Below are 21,195 nucleotides of genomic sequence, written 5' to 3' on the forward strand. Positions count from 1 at the left end.
ATGGCACTAGTCACCATTTAATATTCATATTCTAAATCGTACAGGCATTCAGGGCGCCTGGGTCACCTTATGTTGCTTTCGCGGCGCTTGAACCCCCCAAGCAAGTTATCTGTAACTAAAAACAAACCTACGAAGTCACAATCTGGACACTACATCCGGCAGTGTTTGGCGAGTCGTCGCCAGCTAGGAAACTATACGGCAAGGAGCGCAAATGACCAAACCAACAGATAGTGAAGAACGAGTAAATGCAGAAGAGCCGAAACTCATATGCGAGAAGAAAATTACAGTTCATGTCCAAACACTACTGTCAGGTCAATAAGCTTGCTATTTCTCCAAAGGCTGCCTGGGCACGGGTATGGCGAGCGGAAGATAAGACATAAACCCAAAAATATGAGCCTTTCAAGCTTAATTACAGCTTACAATAGTTACACTGTTTTGCGCTTGACCTTGAACTCTTGACCACAAACGACCCTTGAACGTTTATGGCCTACGGTTTATAGTGTAGCGTTTGTTAGGACTTGAGCTTGCTGTTAAGTATGCGCTCTGTGATGCTTATGTTCTCGCTGGTCGCTTCCTTCAGTCTCTGCTGAAGGGGCTCTGCAGCAATGACTCGAAACTTAATTCTGCTTTCGTCCAGATATGTCTCAGATGCAGCTCGCAACTTCAACAGCCACTCCTGAACACCAAACGCACATCCCATAACAACCCCGCGATCGAAGTCTGCATGCCTTTCCGAGCAACCCTGATCCCCAGTCTGAGAGCCCAAAAAGCAAACAAGCTGCACCTTCAGTGCATTTGTTGTTAGGCCAAGACACTCCTGCACAGGGACTTAGGGCTCAAATTTTACGGTGAGTGACGCGTCTGCGAATACATCATTGAAGCTGCGTCCTCTGTTGTCGAGGCTCTGCTGGATTTGCATGTCCCTAAGCTGCGCTGCCTTGATGGGGCCCATAAGCACTTCTGCTTTCTCCCCTATGACCGAAACCCGAATGCTCCCGCTGCCGTCTGCTAATGTCATATTCAACAGATATGTCTGCACAGGCTCGTTACATTGCTTGCTGCAGCTGCTGCACTGCCACATGCTAGAGGGGTCGCCCTCTTGCATCTGCTGCATCTTCTTCCGACAGTCTGGGCATGCCCTGCGGCAGCAGTAAAGCAACGGTAAGGGAAACAAAGCAAAAACAGCGAGCTACAAGGTCAAAAACGATAAAAATGTTGATGAAACAGCAGTGGCAGCAGCACCAACCCGAACAACAGCAGCGATAGGAGCAGGGGAACTGGTAGCAGCAGCAATATTGGAAAAAGCAAATAGATCCCTGCTATCCGTGCAGAAGACTCCACTTGCGAGGGTATCCCTTGTTAGTAAGGGTTTCATCATCTAAAGCCCCTGGAAGAGGAACGAAATTTTGAGATGGAATGCTCAATGCTCAGTGCTTGGGGTTTACGGCCATGAGAACCTGTCGTCCGCAATTCTCTCGATGGTGGCGATGGTAGAAAAGAAAAGGCCCTTCTCAGACACTGAAAACCGCAGCAGCAGCAGCAACTGTAGCTAAACAGACTGCAGAAAGGCACCCCAAAATCTGCCAACAGCGGAAGATGGCTTATGCAAGGACTAACAGTAACAGCAGCACCGGTGCCAGTAGCAGCGGAGGCAGCAACAGCAACTTACAAAGCGCCGGGTCTGCCTGTGCTGCTTCTTGAGATATTCTGTCTAAAGTTTTGAGTGGCTCATTTCTACCAGGGCCGCCGAGGCCGCCCGCGAGAGCAGGGAAGCTGCTGCAGCTGCTGCCTGTCTGCAGCAGAAGCAGCAACAGCAGATAAGCTGTGCGCATGTGGGCAGTAAACAACAGTCCATATAAAATAACGTGATGCAAGAAAACACAACGGAGGGCAAGGAAGCACAGGCAGGTGGACCCACAAGCGATGCTATAGTTGCTGGCGGACGCATCGGCAACTACAGCATCTAAGTCCAAACCCTAAAATCTATGCCCTAAAGCCACTCTAGGGCGTCAGTTTTACCTGAGCCCACCACTGGGCAAGTCTCTTTGCCTCAGGAGTATCCACAGCAGTGTCAAGTCTCGTGCTGCTTTGCCACTCCAGCTTCTTCCCTCCCCATTCTCCCACTTTCGCGTCTGCAACACAAATCCTAAACCCTGAAGCCTACACTATGGACTGTCCCAGTCTTCAGACACGCAGTGGCGGCTCCATATCTCCACTATCCAAATAGGCAGCACAGTCAGCTTGCTGGCTGGCTACCTAGCGACTCCTAGCGACTAGCTAGCCAGCTGGAGAGCCACCTCTGCAGGCATTTTTATGGGATTTATGAAAAAACGTGCAAGATTTGATTACTTCTGACTAAAACAATGGGCTTGCTGGCGAACTGCTCAGGGCTTAGGCAATGAACGCGGGGCCCCCACAGCGTAAGGCAGACAGAAACACCGTCCTCGTCTACCAGGTGTATGTCTCTCTTTTCCTTCTGCTGCCCCGAAGCCTGAGCCATATCTCAAACAATGGCAGAAGCTCCAGATGTGGCTGCGGTAGCAGTAGCAGTGGCATTCCCACAATCAAAAAAGGCATCGGCATCAGCGAGTGCAGCAGACGCAGCAATACCACTGCCAGCGGCGAACGCAACAGCGACGCCTATAGCAGCGGCTACAGGAGCACTGACTCTGAGTGTGATGGTTTGTACATCCTTGAAGTCATGAACTACCCCAATGACAGAAACAACGGACCCAACTTCCGCGGCCTCCAGAGACTTTATGGTTACCAGAGGAGTACTGAAACCAGCGAATGCAAAAACACATAACTACGCTGCAAGGGTAGCAGCATCAAAGAAAAGCAGCACAAACGTCATTGGCACAAAACAAAAATAGAAAGACCAGAGAGAGCTACACCATCAGCAATATCAACAGAGCCAGCAGCATCAGCAGCAACAGTGACATACGCGACAAAAGGTATATCTGGTGTTTCTTGTATCTCTGTTATTACTGCTTTCTCATCGAATGTCAGTTCGTATGGGTGGGGCGTTTTGTTGAATCGCTCATTCTTCGGCTTCACGTGCCCACCCTTGAACGAATATACCTGCAGCAGCAATAGCAGCAACAAAAGCAGCAAGAACGGCAACAGAAAGTAGCGGCAGCGACAGCGACTGAAATAGCACTGACAGTTGCCTCAACAGCAAAAAACGAGGTGGAGCAACATTATGCAGGAGAGGAACAGCAACAGCAGTAATAATCATGGTTGCAGCAACAGTGTCAACAAACGCCATGCTTACTTTGCCCTCTTCCAGCTGCGCATAGAACCGCTCTGCTGCAGCACCAAAAAATGATGCCCTTATTACACCCTGCAGGAGCAGCCGCAGCAGATGCACAAACTGTATAGGTTCGTCCTCAACCGCTGTTGCTCTTGTTACTGCTCCTGCTAAAGCTATTTTTGGTGCAGCAAATGGTTCTCTAAGCGGCAGCACTGGCGCTGCCGCAGCAGCAGCACCCCAGTCTTTATGGCAAAGGCAACAGACGCAGGCAAAGCTGTACGAGAAAGAATTGCTGTTGCACCAGGAGAAATAACAGTGCTTACATCTTTATCCCTGATCTCCAGGCTGAACACTTGCCCCGGGCCTCTTGCGTTTGTAAAAGAGCGCAGTTCCCCTCTGCATAAAGACCAAAATTAAGTAAAATTTGAATACAAAAAGGACTTAAAACGTGAACATGAAACTTAAGTGAATAATCCATCGATAGACGCAGAAAAGAGCGTTTCCAGATGACGCAAAAAAAGTAGCGTCAAGAGCGCATTATGAAAACGGAGCAAAACACACAAAACGACCCGCAAGAGCAAACATGTACAAGAACGACAGAGCACTACAGACGAACGAAGAAAAACCTGCGAAAAAGGAACGGAAGCAGGAAAACGCGCACGACGGGAAAGAATCAAACGGCATTTAAGACGAAAGAGAGGAGGCAGCAAAGCAGTGGTAAAAGCACAAGCTTTACTTTGCATCTACTCTCCCCCGAATAGTCCATCTCGTGATATACGCAGAGAGATCCTTGATGGCCACGAATGCATCACCAGGCGCACGACCCGCAACAGCAGCACTTGCAGCAGTGGCAGGCTGGCCATATGGCAGGGCTGCAGAAGACACAACACAGAAACAGAGACAGAGCTAAAATATGATAACTAAAGGAGCAAGTATAAACACGGGAAGGCAAACAGTATGCAAAAGCACAGTCTAGGGCAGTGACAAAAGTAGACCGCCAGACGCACAAACTCCAAAAAACAAACTAAGGAGATCGCCTCTTCAGCAGCATCAACAGCAGCAGTATCTTCAGGAGCAGCAGCAACAAGTGCGCCACCAGCAGCAGCAACAAAAGCAGTACCAGCTCACCCCTTTGGACAGTGCCATGTGTCGCTCCACGTACTGGACCGTACGTGTCTCCCTCTCCCTGCTGTTGTTGTTGCTGCAAGGGCTGCTGGTAAGCTGTAGGTGGCGGTCCATACACCTGCTGATGTTGTTGTGGCTGCTGCTGGGGTGCCAACTGTCGCTGCTGCTGTTGCTGCGGCGGCAAATAGGGATTCATGGGCTGCTGCTGCTGCTGCTGCTGCTGCTGCGGCTGAGGTGGCGGTGTTTGCCCGTATGGCTGCTGCTGTTGTCCATATGGCGGCTGTTGCTGCTGCGGGGGCAGTAGCTGCTCCTGTTGAGCGTACGGTAGATGCTGACCGTACGGCTGCGGCTGCTGCTGTTGCAGATACGACGGCTGCTGCTGTTGTTGCTGCAGCGATTGCTGCGGGGCCCCATATGGCATAGATTGCTGCGGCATCTGCCCATGCGGCTGTAATTGTTGCGGCTGCTGTTGCTGCTGTTGTTGTTGCTGCTGCTGCTGCTGTTGTTGTCGGTCTCCTTGATTCTGTGCATAAGACTGCGGGGGGAAAGCAGGAAGTGCAACCTACGAAGAGACAGCCGCAACAGCACCGGAACCGGAAACAACAGAAGCATCAGGAAAACCAAAAGCATTAAGAGGGGCAGTAGTAACAGCCGCAGTAGGAACAAGAACAGCAGCAGGAGCAGCAAAAGCATCGACAACGGCAGTGACACACAGGCAAGGCATGGTTGCATCAGCAGCAATGCATCCTGCAATAGTAGCGCCATTTCCACTGCCAGCAGAACTAACAGCAGCAGCAACTACATCCTCTATAACAGTGGCGGAAACACCAGTAGCAACTTTGGCAGCAGCACCAGCATCATGACCTTGATGCGTATCGGCATCAGCAGCAACAGCGGCAGCAACAACTGGAAAGGTAGCAGCAGCAGCTCACTTCAGGACAGGAAGTGAGTAGCTGTGGCACGAGGTGGGAAAAGTCTCCCTCTAAAGGACGGAAGGCGCGTGCCAGGATAACAGATTTTCCCCTAAGTACAAATACATAAAATGAATGAGTAAATAAAACTATAGGTATAAATGAGTAGAAGTTTGTGCGTACAAAAATCTTGACAAACGTGCACTTCTCGCACGGGGTCACTGCTACAATCAAATTTGTGGTGCAAATGTGCTGCAAAAATGCAGGCAGATAATTAATGAGCTACAAAAAATTAGAAATAGAAAAACGTCTCTGCAGACACAGTGCACGTGCAGAAAAGCGGGAAAATGCAGCTAAAGACAAAGAGGCAACTGACAGGGAATGCAAGCACGCGAATAAGATGAAAGCAGATTACGGGCGATTACCAAACGTCACTTCAGGGAAGAAGAGGGAGATATGTGTATGTACAAAAAGAAGCGGACAACGCGTGCGAAACGGGCACGGCATGACGAAAAAAGCAGTGTGAACAGTTCAACAACTGTCAGTAAACAGAGAAGAAACAGGCGTGAGAGCAAAGAGGTGAGGCACGCGGCAGCCAGTAGTGAAAGCACTGGCATATAGACTTACTTAGGAGTAAGAGCCAAGCTAAGCCGTTCAAACAGCAGTAAACGGCCCCTGAGCTGATTCGCAGCTAGAGACATTCGCGCCTCTGCTGCCTGTGCGCTGTCTGGCTGCTGCTGCTGCTGCTCCTGCTGAAGCGGCGGCGGCTGCGCTGAAGCAATTCGACAGAAAAGCTGGCCGTCCGTCACCTGCAGCCTGAGAAGCAGAAGCACACATTTGTTGCTGCTGCCTTCGCTGCTGCGCTTCCCTTGATGGGTTCTGCCGCAGCTTTTGTTGCTGTTGGAGCCAGTACTGATGGTGACCCCGCTGCTGTTTCTGTTGGCTGAGCAGCTGCTGCTGACCGCTTGCTAGCAGCTGGCATTGATCTCCCTGCGTCATATCTTTAGATTTCGTGTCTCACACTGTTTTGTTCCGTGTAAACGAGCCCAACACACACAACATAACTGGCTCTGGCGGATAAATCAGCTGCTGCAACTGTTGCGGAGTCGGGGGAGGGCCTCTCTGAGTTTGTGTATGCAGCGTGAAAGCAGCAGCACTTAAATTAAACAGAAACCGAGGTGTCGCTGCAGCAGGAAAACCAGGCGGTGGGCTCGGAGCAGGAGCCGGAGGCTGCTGCTGCTGCTGAGGAGGCATTGATTGCTGCTGCTGTTGCGGTAACTGCTGTGGTGGCAGCTGTTGCTGATGAGGCGCGGACAGCTGCCCGTAGGGAGCCCCCCCACACATCACGGGCTGCTGTTGCTGGTGCAGCTGCTGCTGCGGCGGCAAGTTCGGTGGCTGCATTGCAGCTGGGGAAGTTGCTTTGTGAAGGTCAAGGGCGGTTGCTTCTCCTGTCGATGCTGCTGCTCGTGCTGTTGTTGCCGCCAGGCCGGGCTAGTAGCTCCGCAAGCATCGCCAGGCCGTCGTGCTAACCAGATTCTACACCCTGGACCCAAGACCTAGACCCTACAGCCTAAGCTGTGGTCTAGGGTCTAGGGCTTCGGGCTGTGCTCCGCGGCTGCTCTAAACCCGCAGTTGTTAGCCCCTCGGTTTTGTTGAAGGCAACGGTGAGCCCACGCGCTGCTGAATTGTAGCAAGGCAGCACAAGCAGGTGCAATGAAAAACGGAAATCAAAGGAAAAGGAAATGCAGGGAATTAACCTGGGCGAATTAAAGAAGACAAAGGCGGGGGTTCCCTGCAAACTGCATAGGGACCCCACACACCAGAGCGGTCAGTGCCTACAGTCTAAGGTTTCGCGCTAAGGCTTTAGCGCTACACGTTTGGAATTTGAAAATAAAAACCGCTGGAGAAGTATTCCGCACACGGCTCAAAAGGGCAACTAAGCGCAGTGGGGTTATGGGGCTGTGTTCAATGAGGGGTGGAGCCAAGGTTTACAGCTAAGGGTTTACACGTTATGCGCCAGAGCTTCGGGTTTATGCCATAAAATTTAAAATTTTGGCCTATTTATTTTGTTTTCTGCAGCAATAGTAACGCTGGTGAGCCGTGCGGTGAGACTTACTGGCTAGACGCCAAATTCCCGGATTCCGTCGTATCTCTCTCGCTGGTGTACCTTGCTACCGGCATACCTGAGCCGACTAATTGATACTTCACTGTATGTGCTCCTACGTAACTCTTTGAAATCCAGCAACTCCGATGTCACTGCCTATTAATTAGGCTGTCTGCATGGTCCTCCCCGTTCCTTAAAGGGGCCCTTCAAAAGTTCACAAGGTAAACTAATTCAATATGGCCAAGACAGTTCTTCCAGAACAGGCAAACTCGTGACATTTGCGTTATCAGAGGTAGGGGACACCTTTGAGGCTTTGTTTGGAACCGCTGCTTACTTGCTCTCAACATCTGTCGCTTCTGGCACTATCTCCAGGACTGCGGGAGAACACAGTAGCTTCGCCGCCCTGCCGCTGAAGCTCACCTTACGATACTTCCTGAAGTTGCGAACTCTAGCTTCAGCTTCTACATAGGGCTGGGCAAAAGCATCCAAAGCACGGATTGAGGCGTTCTCACTTATGTGTAAGGCCTGTGCCTAGGTGTGGCTGTCCACACCGGAAATTCTCGCAGGCCATGAATAGACGAAGTAGCCCTGGATACAGAAGTGCCTTGTTGCGTAAATCACTTTCAACAGCCCGGACAGCCGCCGGCTATTCCATTTATGTCGCTCGGCAAGCGGCACTTGGACTGTGGTTGGCGCACCGTACCCTGCGGGTGCGGCTATTGTTGTTTGAGGATTTCCAGGCGCTGAAGATAAGAGCAAGCCGTATCTTGAGTAAGCGCATACAAAGTACTAGCCTGGGGCCTTACCCTTTCGGAAGATGTCATAAGGAAGTCCAGAAGAAAGGAATTTGTTGGAGGTGCAAACTTTAGTTGCAGCTTCAAAGGAAAATAAAGCAAGGTCTGACGCTAGAAAGCAAATTCTTTCTACTGAAACGAGTGGCAGCCTGCAAAAATTTAGCCTTAAACGTACCCAGCCAAAGGTTGCCTCAGGTTTAACTCTGTTATCTACAAGTCACTCTTTGTAAGGATCCCCGCTCAGTACATCGATTTTATCTTGACAGCGGAATCTTGTTGCAGAATCTCCACTTCAGATAAACTCATGCGGGCAAAGTCTGTTTCACTCCAGAGGTCGATTCCCTCTTCTGCTTTGTATCCTTCCGCCTCAATTCTCTGGGCTCCCAGTGCCAATTTCGCACGTTTGTTTCGCGTATTATCTCCCCTTCAACTCTTTATTCTCCATGCATTTTAACCTTGCTGCGCTTTTGTACTTGTTCGTTCCACGAGTGGAGCTCGCTTTCTCGCATACAGATAAAGCCTTCTTTAGCTGCGCATGAATTCGCTGGTGATTATGCATATAGTAGGTTCTTCTTCATGTACTGTGTACGTTTGCACATTTTCATGAACACGCAGTCCGTCTACACACTGCTCGCCCACTCATATTACAGATTTTTGAATGCCCGCTATTTCATTAATATGGAGACTTGGAAAGTATGATGCATTTGCTGCCCCAACTGCAAATTGATTGTCCTTTCTAGATACGCTATTTTCCTGCGAACCCATTGATTTAGGCACTCAACTCTTCAATAGTCTTGCCTGTTCACTTGTTTATCTTGAAAAAATTTCAGCAGCGAAAAGTCAAGCAGCAAAAGTTGTGTAACGAAAAAAGCTGCTGCCGCAGCAGCTTCTACTGTAGAAGCTCTGCCGTTGTTGCTGGAAGCGATGCTGGAGCTGCCGCTGTTGCGGCGGCAGCAGCAGTACGTGCTTCAAGGGCTGGCAGGGAAAGCGCATTGCACTTTTGAAGCCGCAGAAAAGCGGCTGTTGCAGAAGTTACTGCTGATGCTGCTGCCGCCGCAAAATTTGTTTAAGTACCGACACAAAAGACAGGCCTGTAGATTTAGCCAAAAATAGAATTCGTCCATATTCAAATCAACATGTACTTGCTGGCATACGGATACATGAGCGAGATCATGTAAACGCATGCGGAAGCATATTCATGTACGTACACATACATGTACACCCATGGAATTACATGCACACCTATATTCCCACACATGCATGCATGCATGTATACATGAATACGTACTTGCAGATTTTCGTACACGCGCATAAACAAGCATACATAAAATGCGTAAACGCACACAGACACACGGTGTACAGCATGTACTATGTAAATAAACATGCATGCATGCTAATACGTACGCACGCAAGCTCATGAATACTTCCACATCCAACTACAAAAATATACACGCGCATGAACAAATGTGTACATTCACGTTTTGTAAGTGATTTGTATATCTGCGCACAGAAACATATATGCATGTATGACAGAAATATGTGTAATGCATAAGCAATTTTCTGTATATTTGTGCGTAGGTTAAAAGGTACGAATAAGCATTGCTGCATTTTCCCACGCACATAAAGCTCCACCTACATATACTTGGCTTCAGGTAGCTGTTCATACATAGCATACACGCACGTACATCGTTTTCACAAACGTGCATAATGCAGGTATTTATATTGCGGGTAAATGCACACGTGCGTGCTGCTGTAGAGTACAAACATATGCACGCACATGTACACGAACACACACCGTGTATGTAAATACACTCCATCTGCGCAGCTGCGTACAGTGCGCGTGTGCAGATATACATTCATGTGCACCTGCATCTGATGCAGGAAATGCCGAAGCTTTTTCAGCAAGTACACGCAGGAGCGCATACAACAAGGGACCGTTGATCAAATATATACATAGATTCGTAAAGAGTGTGTACATTTTTGACATGTACTTGTTTGCAGGAATGCACGAATAGCATGGCATTGTGAGTGTGTACACACAATGCCATGCGCGTAAATACATACACATTATGTATAGTCTTGCTCCACGCACATTGTCTGCACACTCCTCCACTTATTACCTTATATGTATTCGTTCATCCGCGCACGCACACATACGCGACATTGGTCACTCGCGTACTGTTCACTTCGTTTAAGTAGTTTTTTGCACCTGCACATATTAACAGATGAACACGCCTTTCTTACCTTTGCAGTTTCCCGCAAATCTGCATACATACATGTTTTGGCCATGCTCACAAGGTTACATGCATGCACACCTACACATTTATCCGTTCATTCATGCGTACGTAAGCATCCGTATGTACAAATAATATATACGCATTCACTTACATGGTCCGCATTATGCACATTCGTGTACGCGCACACATGCACGTACAGACAGAAATAAGAATAAATGCGTCTATATAGCATACGGCTTCCCATGAATGTATAGGTGTACTAATCCGAATTCAAATAATCGAATGGTCACACCTACATGTACGTGCACGCAACGAACGACAAGAGCAAAAGCAGATGGGCGACAACGCAATGCAGAGAATGAGCGAGCGCATGGCACTAGCAGAATTCAACCAACCGAAAACAAAGAAAATAGCAGCCTGCTGGTATACTGGGTGGCAAGAATCAGCCCTCAGATAAGCCGCAACAACCTCAAGCGGTGCTGCCGTCATTACTAATGGGCCCCTTGTGCAGACAAAAATGGGAGCGCAGGGGTTCTGGCAATTGGGTTCTGTCGCCTTCTGTGATTTTGCATTGATACATTACTCATGTTTCTTGTAACTTCATCAGCCCTTTGCGTTGGTGTTTTCATAGTCATGAGGGTTCATCAATTTATTACTTTTTCTCCCGTGTATCTTCATCTTTGTGTTTCCCTTCGTGTTGTTATACGTTTGACTGCATGTTAGAGTTTGTCTCTATGTTTGTGTTCTTGCTTGTATTTGCTTTCCCTCTCCAATTTCGTGTTCGTCCTTCTCCACCCGTTCCTCGTTTTGTTTGCCCTCTTCGTCTCCCTCGTCGTCTTCTTTCTTGTCCTTGCATTTTTGATGCCTCCGTGCATATTTTATTCTCATTGGCATGTTGATTCGCATGCTCGTGTCTTTCCGTCCTCAAACTTTGTGTTTGCCTGCGCCAATCTTCATAGCCTGGGCCATTGCCTTTGAGTTTGATTTTTTTCTTATACTTTTATGTGCCTACATTTTCGTGTGTATGCTTATATTTATGCTTAGCTTTGTTCTTCGTTCTGTCCTTGCTTTCATTTCTTTCTATTTATCCGTCTCCGTGCCCATGCTTGTCTTTCTCTGCAGCTTTTCCTTTTCCTTCTGTCTCTGCTCGTCTTTATCTGTGCTTTTGTTTGTGTTTTCCCGTGTGTTTCGTCTTCTCTTTGCCTCCAGCCTGGATGTTTTTGTCTGTTTCTCTGCCTTCACTTCCACCTTTAGTCTCATCCCCTTGTTCACTTTCAGTTCTACTTTCTGCATCTTTTGCTTCTCTTGTTTCCTTGCCTGTTGGTTCTTCTTCTACCTTATTTAGTGTCCTAATCGATGATCTGCCGAACAGCCCGAGCCCTATCCTGCGTGTCCTCACGTTCTTCCTTTCTAGACTCTGCGTTTGTAATTGATCAGCATCTGGAAGGGTCTTCTTGTTGCCACGTCTTTCTCTGCCTAACGAACCATGCCCAAATGGAATGTGCAACAAAGACCAACGACGACGACGCTGGTCCGACGGTTCCTGAGGTCCCCATTGCTGGCGATTAGTCCACTGGTCGGCAGGACTGGAGGAAGTCCCTTCCTCCCACACCTTCTGCGAGCTCCCAGCGTTGCTCTCATCAGTACTAATGCCTGACACCTCTTCTTCATCATGCAGATCCTTCAGGTCCTTCTGATGCTTTCGTGATCCCCCCAGAGCCCAAGAGATACCGAAGTCTATAGCTACCGTGTTGTGCCGGCGTGCGGGTTTTTTTCGCTTCTTTTTGTATTCGTCTTTCGGCTCTTTACGAACAGTCTCCACAGAGGATTGCTCTTTCTGCTGCGACTCCCCTGCTTCGCTGCTTATGCTAATTTCCGCTTCTCTTGTTGCTAATAGCGCTTCAGCTGTTCCGCCTGCCGTCTCCTCTTCGGCTTTTGTTGACGCCTGTCCCAAATCATCAAGGATCATCAACTCAAGGACAGACTCCCCATCTGCAACTGCAGGGGTTCCCTTCAGAGTCAGAAGTGAAGAAATCGAACCAAAAAGACCATCTGCCACATCTTCATCTGTGTCTGAGTCCGTGTTTGCGCCAATTCGCATCCTAACCCTTGGTCGTGTTTTGTTTTCACGTTTTTCTGTTTTTTCCTTTTCTGTTTTTTCCTCTTTTCTTTGCTTCTCCGCCTCCTTCCCAGTTTCCTTCTCCGGATTTTTCGTCTCTTCCTCCACTCTTTTTCTGAAGGGCCTGCGAGTCCCAAGAGACCCGTAGAATTGCGTTCCTGGATCAGTAGTGGGAATCTTTGTGGTACGATCGCTGGTTCCCCATGTGTGGGTTCCGAGCTGATCCCCCGCACGGGCCTTCTCTGAAGATTTGTCTGTGGGGCCCCAAGAGTTGACCCTTCTCAGACCAGACGAGCTCCTTCTCTGCGACAAATCAAGGGTGGATTCCTGGTTCACATTCAGCGGAGGAAACAACAGCGGCAGCTGCAGGTCCCCTGACTGGAGAGTGCTCTGCTCCTGATCAGGCTGCTGAGACAATGGAGTCTGCATGTGCAGCTTGCTTTCGGAGTCTTCCATGGAGGACAGCTGACTGATGTACGATTGTAGTTGCGGTTGACCTCTTGTGAGTCTTCTGCGTCTGAAAGAGCCTTTTAATTGCCTGGGTAGGCTGGTGATTGGTTGCGCTCCTGGTGCGGGGCGCAGCAGCAGCGCAGGTAAAGGACTGGAAGACGGCATCACACGAGACCTCGTCATTCCCTCCTGCAATCTGGAGATGGTGGCCTCATCTACATGAAGTCGTTGTAAGTGACGGTACCCTGTTGCAGCCCTTTCTGCAGCTGCTTTCTTTGCCGCAATCGCCGCTGCCATGGCTTTGTCTGCAGCCGCTCGTTTTTGCCCGCCTGCTCGTGTTCTCGCTGCCTCTTTTGCTGCTGCTTTTGCTGTTGCTTCCTGTTCTGCTGCTGCTTCCATCTGACTGAGCCACTGGTCTACCAGTAGATCTGCGGCAGCTCCTACCTCTGCTGCTGCTTCCAAAAAGACTTTCTCAAGCTGATCATGCAGCAAAGCCAAATCAGGATGAGGCTTGTAACATTTAATAAGCACTCCCAGTTCTTCTCTCTGTTGTTTCGTTTCGCTTGCCAACAGAGCCACCTTTTGCATGTGATATAGCAAAAGCTCCTCGGCACCACTGAGGCTAGAACCGCTGGTGCTGCCGGTGCTGCTGCAGCTGCTGCAGCTACTCGTGCTGCTGCTGATGCTGCTGGTTCGATCTGGCAGCGGCCCTGGCCGTGACGCTTCCTCTCCCAATTTCCGTTCCTCCTCCTGCTGCTGCTGCTTTACTTTGGCCTCATCTTCTAGAGCGTCTCGCGCCTTAGCCAAGTCGCTTCTTCCCCCTACTGCCGACTGCTGCAAGAGATGTAAGCTGCTTTCCCAGCGGGGCTCGAGCATGCTCTTGGCCGTACCCATCAGCCCCGTTGCTTCGGTGACTGCCGACTGAAAAGTCGCGCCAGTATCTGTTCCAGAGATAAAAGATGTGTTTATACGTTCGGAGAGGCTCAAGGCATCTGCTGTGAGCTGGTAGGGATTTTCCAAAAGATTCAAATTCCGCTGCTGCTGCGTCCCCGGCGTGGTGCTGCTGCCCGCCTGCTCCAGCTGTTCCAGGACATTCCTGAGCTTTTCAGCAGCTTCCTTAACCTGTCGGCCGTATGCAGAAGCTTCTGCTTCCGTGCAAATAGCCTCTTCTTTCTCACATTTCTGCTTACGATGCTTTCTAAGCGATTGCGTCTGCTGCGCCTGCTGCTGCTGCAGCGACGCTTCCTTTGCGCGAATTCGTATTTCCAGTTGCTTGTAAGAGTGCCTCAGATGTTTGGAGGGGCCGAAGACATTCAGCAGCCGCAGCTGAGAGGACATCTGCTTCGCTGCATGCACTTTTGCATGTGCTGCTTTTAATAATTTCGCGATATCTGATGGCGTGTGCCCTTCCAGGGAGGCCTTGCCAATGGCTGCTTCTGCTTCATTCAGAGAGTGCAGCATACTGTTACTGAGATTAAACAGTGCAAACAGAGCAGGGCTAGCGGGAAACGCAGGTAAAGAAAGAGGTTCTCCCCGCACTGTGCGGGCTGCAGCCAAAGCAGCGACTGCGGATGCTGATGGATTCCCTTCTGATGACACACGCACAGCCAACTCGAGCAGAGCCCACGCTCCTTGCTCTGCAGTGGCACCCACGTCGCGTAGGTTCTGTTGGGCTGCTTCTGCAGCTGCCTCGAGCTCCTGCAGCTGCGGGAGGTCGCTTTCGATATCTCGCTGTAAGGTCAGAGCAGCGGCCGGCAAGGGCTCTCCTGGGGCTACTGCTGCAGTCAATTTCTCCAGTTCTTCTTTATCTTCTTCAAGAGATTCTCGGAACCCCTTAGCTGCTGCTGTCCTTTTTTCAGCATTTCCGATAAGCCGTTCCAGTCGAGTTAATGCATCATTAACACTGGATTGCTCTTGTTCTGTCAGGGTTTTGGCGTCAGAATCAGATATTTTGAGGATGCTTAGCTGCTGCTGCACTTCAGGCGGTAGTTCGCCTGCTGCCGGTTTCGTTTCAGCCGGAGCAGCTTCGGCAGCAGCTAGAGAGGCGCAGCTGTCTTGGCCGTCTGCGGCCAAAGAACGAGCTCCTTCTGAATGACTTGATGAGCGAATTGCGTCCGCACATTTTGCAATCAAAAAAGCCAAGGCGAAAAATACCAAGACGAGGACAGGATCACTTGCCAGTACTTTTCTGACAGGGGATCTGGGTCCAAATTTTCGTCGTGTAAGTGGCTGCTGCGAATCCAAGGGCAGCATAAACGAGCTTGTTGAAAGATCGCTCCTTCCCGGCGACCGGGAAGGAATGCTCAAGGCTGTAAACGTGCTTTGTGCCCGTACATGTTGGGGATCAGTTGCAGAAGTTGCTGCAGCAGCGGCTGTGCGGAAATCCCCAGGAAACAAGAGGGCAAACACCGCTGTAAAGCCGCAGAAAAGATGCATTTTAACCTTTGAAACGCATCTTAACGCACTCAATAAAACTGTAACTGTTCACAAACGGAAGATCTCCACGGTTCGTCGAGGCGGCTCCTCCAAGGATGCCAACCCCACACCGGGGCTGCGCTGATGTTCTTTCCGTTGCCGTTTCAAAGATAAAACAGAACAAATAACCTTTAATATGTGTCTTTGACTATATGTGCACGACTTCTCAGATGAAGAGCCGCAAGAGGTGAGAGCGACCTTGGCTGGAGCTGAGCACTCAGAAGGGAGCGGACCGGTGCGCGGGAGCTGGCGGCACCACCCCTGCAGAACATGTGAACAAGTGGAAACTTGCTTTCCATCAACAACTTCCAAATGAACTTCACTCCGCGCACGTCGCTTGACTGTGTTTAGATAACGCATGTTTCTTGAATAACTACGCAATTATTGGACGAAAACAGGCAAACAACTACGACAGACGAATGCACGGTGAACACGCGGGTAGCTCGCTTTCGTCTGATTCCATCTTTGGGACTGCTTCATCTTCTTTGGAGTTCGTCTTGTAGCCTTTTAGGCCTTCCAATGTGTCGTAAAGTCTGGTTCTGTAGATTCGTGCTCTCTCAATACCACCTGAGCTGCAGCAAAATCTAGGGAGCATTGCATGCGTTCTGCAGAAATACTGGCGGGATCGGAACAATAAATGTCTCCGTATATAATCCTGTGCTTTTAAAAGCAACAATGAAAATTGGGAACACTCAATAGGGGAAAACGCGAGTACGGCTTTCTTCTGGCCTCTACAGCTAGGGTGCATTGTCTCTAATTCGCGTTCGCTGCCCTTCCGCATTGTATCTATGTTTAAAAGCCTCGAGCAAGCTTTTAGGCACCCACGATGCTAAGCGAATGCGTGCCCCCGATGTTACTTTTAGTTTTCTATAACTTGCCCAGCAACAACCCAGTAGAGCCGTTTGGTGGCTCTACCGTGCAAGTGGCCCCAGCGTCCCCGGTTAGTCCACTGAGACCCTCAAATAAAGGTAAAAGAACAGCTGTTCAGGGTTAGAGCTGTATAATCTGTGGTAGCTGGACCAGAATCATGCGTTTTAGAAGGCCACAAGCACTACGATCCTCAGCAGCTGGGATGAAATACGAGGTGCCCACTCGAAAAACAGCTGCTTACGGCATGAAACAGTGACGCCTTGGCACAGTCTAGCATAGAAATGTTGTGGAATGTGAAGCATTTCTTGGGCAGCCACACCAAGAAACTTAAAGTGTCTGCTGCGGTCCTGAGCATCAATTTCCACAGCGCTTGCTCCTCTAGACACCAAAAGCAACGGCTTGTGTACACAATGGGCACTGTTGGCGCTCAAATCGGCATGCATGCTTTTCAAAACCTCCACCGAAACGCCTTAAATTTGGCCACTGTATTGTATTTCGGACACTCTTAAGGAACGGCTAGCACTAGTCGCCGTGTGCAGCCTAATGCTGCAATGGGCCACGGGGTCTCCTTGCCCTGCAAGCCATACTTCGTTATACCAGGCATCCTACGCGCTGACACGGTCTATAAAGGCCTTGAATGTTTTTCATGTCCCTGAGATCATAACACAGCTATGCTTCCTAGCGGAAGCAAGCGACTCCAGAAAGCGTGATACGAACAACTCCACTGCAGTGCAGTCTCATTCCTAAGTTCATAACGTGAGAGGAGCTCAAGCTTCCGCAAGTGCTTTCAGTCAATCGCCATGCCTAGCGCGTGGAATAGTAAGTAAGCTTGTGCCTACTACTAGCTTGCAGTACGTAAGTCTGGCACGGAGACAATGGCCACGCACCACACGGGCGCCTGCCTTTTCGACCATGGTTGCAGTTGGACCCAAGGCTTTCTCTGCCACCCAGAGTCCTACTACGCACGTTACAGGAGAGCTGAAAGGTTGCGACCGTTTTATATAGCTCTCTTTCGCCTGCTCCTCTGCATGCCAACGTGCTCATCTGGCGGGTTCGGCAACTAGAAGGTTCGCCGCAGTACCACGGGTTCGTCGTGTTAGTCTTGCTTACTGAAGTATTGTCTAAGAAGACCTTTTAAAGTAGGGCTGCATAGCTCTGGGCTCCAAGGCTCCGCTTCAGACTCTGCGTGTTGCTGGCCCACTTAAATTCTTGCTCACTTGCATTGTGCTTCGGTCGTTTCGTTTCCTTGGCATCTCTAGTAGCTGCCCGCAGGCTTTTGGAGGTGTTTTTTATAAGATTCAAATGATGTTGCGGAAACGTTGCTTCTGTAACCATAGGAAGCTTATGCTTCCTAAATATGAAAACGCAATGAATGTATCGAGTGAAAGATTTGCCCAGTTATGCCTGTTCATGTACAGTATAAGATGGCTCGCGCGCTCCTAAGCAAAATGAGAATATGTGCATATGCATTCATGCACATGTGCACGAACGCACACGACTCAGCAGTAGCTCGTTCTAGTCTACCAATAAAACCAAAGGGAATACGTAACAATCACAACACACCAAGCAACAGTGGAAAATGCTGCACATGCGAGTCACAATCATAATAAAAAGCACATGCATGCAAGACTTTCGCACAAGTGTACACGCAAAACAAGAACTCGCACAAGGACACTCGAAGATGGACCACACATACTCTGGCTTTGGATACGTTTTTACGATAAAACGTGAACGGCATCTGCTGCTGTTACACAGCGGCTGCCGCGAAAGCTCCGCATGTTGGCGAAGAAGTAAGACAGTGACCAGATGAAATATAAAAACATGCAGTATATGAATGCTGACGGATATATCTCGTGTGTTTTCAAAGCGATAGATCAGTGCATATTCTAGACTAATCAACACTTCAGATTAATCAATGCTTGTGTTGCATTTGACAACACAACATTTCTAGGCCTATTCAGGCTGAAACAACATGCATATTTGCTCCAGAAACGCATGTGATTGCTAGGAAAAATAGACTAGTGAGGGAGGTCACTACTTCCTTTACTCACTGAACAAGTAATTACTTCAATCGAAGGAGTTTCATACAGCACATCATGGTGTGCGTGTACTGGAATGCATACATGCAAACGGGCAACCGTCCACATAAGTCGTGACCAAAAAAAATAAACAATTAATCATTTTAACTGTGTATTCAAATAAGCGTGAATTGGCCACAAGGGAAATCATTGATGAGCTACCTTCCAAATTATCAGATTCAGTGTATCATTAAGCATTGTTGACCAAATTACACTTATCACGTTCCTTAGAGGCGCGTGACTCAAGTGCTCCGTCGACCTAGTCTGAAGATTATAAAACCTACTGACAAATATAAAGCAGAGCGCCATATCTTTGCTGGCGCCTCTGCCTAGGGCTGCTGCCGTTGCTGCCTCAGCCGGTTCCCCGAATCGTTTTCTCTCTTTTTCGCTGTTCCATTACAACCACAACACCTTATGCTTCACATATTGCCCGTGCCCCAGCTGCAGGTCCTGCGGCAGCTCATGCTGGCGGTCCTTCTGCTGTCACTTCGGCCCCCATCGCAATGCCGCTGCTGCCCAGATCCTGCTGCAGGTTTTAGCGATGGCGGGGATCCTTCGACGCTTCATAAAGGGCTGTAAGCGCCTCTCTAGGAACCCCAGCGCTTTGCAGTTTCTTGAGAAGCGTCTTTGCGTTTGTTTGCAACGCCTTGCTTGCCTCCTGCGCGTGTTCTGCCTCCGCTCCATGTTTTGTTGCTGCTGCACTGTCCCCTTCTGATTCCGCTTTCTGCTTCTTTCCTTCGGAAAATGAATGCTGTCGGGACAACTGCGTCACTGCCCGATTCCAGGCCCCTCCTACTGCAAAGACAGCACCAAAGAATTCTTCTTTGGTTTTCTTCAGGACCTCTTCGAGTCGTGCTGCTGCTGTTGAGGGCCTCTCCGGCGCCACAGCCAAGCCAGCAACACGCTGCAGCTGAGTGTGTGCGGCGGTGGCCATCCCTTCTGTTGTTACAAAGACAGAAACAGCACTGAGAAATGTATCCTCAAGTCTTGCCCGCCTCTGCCGCTCTTTTGAAGAAATGGGGGCAGTCGTAGTTATCAGGTCCTCGCATTCCTTCGCTGCAGCAGTGACTTCTCCTGCTGCCCTCAGCAGCTGCTGCTGCAGCCGATCGCTGCGTCCCTCCCACTGAGGATCCAGATACCCTTGCAGCAACTCCACTGCTTTGCGGCAGGTCTGCACAGCGCCGTCAAGTGCACGGCACAACTCCAAGTCTGCATCTTCGCCTTTGCCTTCATGCACTCCTTGCAGCGCCTCTCCATTCTGAATGAAGACTTTCTCAACAGTTTCGATGTCGAGAAGCGCTTCGCCCTGCGACTGAGGCTTCTGGCTTGAAGACCCGTGCATGAGTTGGCCCAGCACGTCCCTCGCGGAGTCAACGCTGCTTTTGAGTTTATCGATAAGCGTCTGAGTTTGCTGCCTGCTGACAGCTGCATCGGCCACGCCTTCCACCCACCGCCGCCGCCGCTGAGACTGCGCAGCACGCTCTTCCTCCTGCCGCTGCTGCTAGCTGCTGCAGCTGCGAAGTTACTAAGGTCAGTTCAAAGAAAAGCGATTTCCACTCTGTCCCAGGTGGAACCAGGTTTTGCACAGCGTGAGACCCCGCGCTCACCTTGCTGGCTTCGCTTATGGTCTTGATTGCTCGCGAAACTTCGCTGCGCAGCTGGTGCCCCAGTGTCTGCTGCTGCCGATACTGCTGGGTTTCCTTTCGCTGCGCCACGAGGTCATTTAGGCGGGCTTTCGAGGATTTCATTTTCTCCCACAAGTAATCATAGAGCCTGGAAGCTGCTGCTGCTTCTTCGGCAGTCGCCTGCAGCTCCAAACCCTCCAAATGCCTTTCCAAAACAACCTCTGCTGCTGCAACAGCAGCAGCAGCAGCAACTGAAATTTGCTGACCTCCACAGGCGTGCTGCAGCCACAAAAGCACCGTGCGCCCATCTTGGTGCGGCGAATATTTCATAGCATCCAACTTCCGCGTAAGATCATCCAGCTTCTCCTTTTCCTCATCGATTTTTCGCCGTTTCGCATCGAAGTTGCCCTGGAGCCGCAGCAGCTGCTGCAAAATAGGGTTGCTGGTGGGTCTTTGCGGCCTTGGTGTTTCCCTCAAAATGGCAAGCTTTTCACTTATTGATTTCTCCTCATTGGCAGCTTTTTCTTGGAGCCGCGAAAGCCGTTCTTGCTGTTCACCCACTTGTCGCCGCAGCGCCGACAAAGTGGAAGAAGCTTCCGATACGTCTTGCTGCAGCTCCTGGGGCAGGCATCCCAGGTCTTTCCTCGAAAGCCGCAGCAGGTTTTGCTGCTGCTGCACGGGGTCCACCTCTGGCTGCTGCAGCTCCTGCATTGCTGCTGCTTCTGCTTGTGAAGGAAAAGGAGGCACAGCAGCAACGCTGTGCCGGGCCAGCAGCAATTCAGCGTCTTGTCTTGCATGCGCTGCTGCTTTCCTCCGCCTTGCGCCTGTTCGTTTGCCTTCTGCAGCTTCTGCTTCATCCCACTTTTTTTCACTTTTGGCAGCAGCTTCTTCGCTGCCTGCTTCTGCCTTTGCCCCCGCCTGCGGCGGCTGCAGCTCCTGCTCCTTTCGCCGCGGCTGGGGCTGCGGCGGGTAACCCCGCTGCACCTCCGCTTCCTGCTGCTGTTGCTGCTGCTGCTGCTGCTGCGGCTGGTGCTGCGGCTGGGGCTGCGGCTGCTGCTGGGGCCGCTGCCGCTGCCGCGGCCGCGGCTGGGGCTGCGGCGGCTGATCGAGCCGCTGCCGCGGCTGGAGCTGCGACGGCTGCTCGAGCCGCTGCC

The 21,195-nt window shown here is 50.2% G+C and overlaps 3 protein-coding genes across 3 annotated transcripts; all 3 read right to left on the minus strand.

The window, feature by feature from the left end:
* Positions 1-511: 511 nt before the first annotated feature.
* Positions 512-6,690, minus strand: ENH_00062480 (hypothetical protein, conserved; the record flags this gene model as incomplete). The annotated part of the gene is made up of 14 exons (XM_013582063.1): positions 512-754; positions 848-1,139; positions 1,446-1,518; positions 1,670-1,793; positions 2,020-2,132; positions 2,350-2,491; positions 2,669-2,777; positions 2,945-3,081; positions 3,275-3,343; positions 3,577-3,649; positions 3,990-4,125; positions 4,382-4,940; positions 5,311-5,401; positions 6,311-6,690. 14 exons carry the CDS (start codon positions 6,688-6,690, stop codon positions 512-514), a joined length of 2,541 nt encoding a protein of 846 aa, XP_013437517.1.
* Positions 6,691-11,577: 4,887 nt separating this feature from the next.
* ENH_00062490 (hypothetical protein, conserved) lies at positions 11,578-15,429 on the minus strand (the record flags this gene model as incomplete). The annotated part of the gene is made up of 1 exon (XM_013582064.1): positions 11,578-15,429. The coding sequence occupies one exon, from the start codon at positions 15,427-15,429 to the stop codon at positions 11,578-11,580; it is 3,852 nt and encodes a 1,283-aa protein (XP_013437518.1).
* Positions 15,430-18,951: 3,522 nt separating this feature from the next.
* ENH_00062500 (hypothetical protein, conserved) lies at positions 18,952-21,195 on the minus strand (the record flags this gene model as incomplete). The annotated part of the gene is made up of 2 exons (XM_013582065.1): positions 18,952-19,884; positions 20,024-21,195. Coding segments are annotated over 2 exons (2,105 nt in total), but the record flags the coding sequence as incomplete, so codon positions are not given.

Source organism: Eimeria necatrix, genomic scaffold (assembly GCF_000499385.1).
Source record: "Eimeria necatrix Houghton genomic scaffold, Enh_scaff550, whole genome shotgun sequence".
Classification (NCBI taxonomy): Eukaryota; Apicomplexa; class Conoidasida; order Eucoccidiorida; family Eimeriidae; genus Eimeria; species Eimeria necatrix.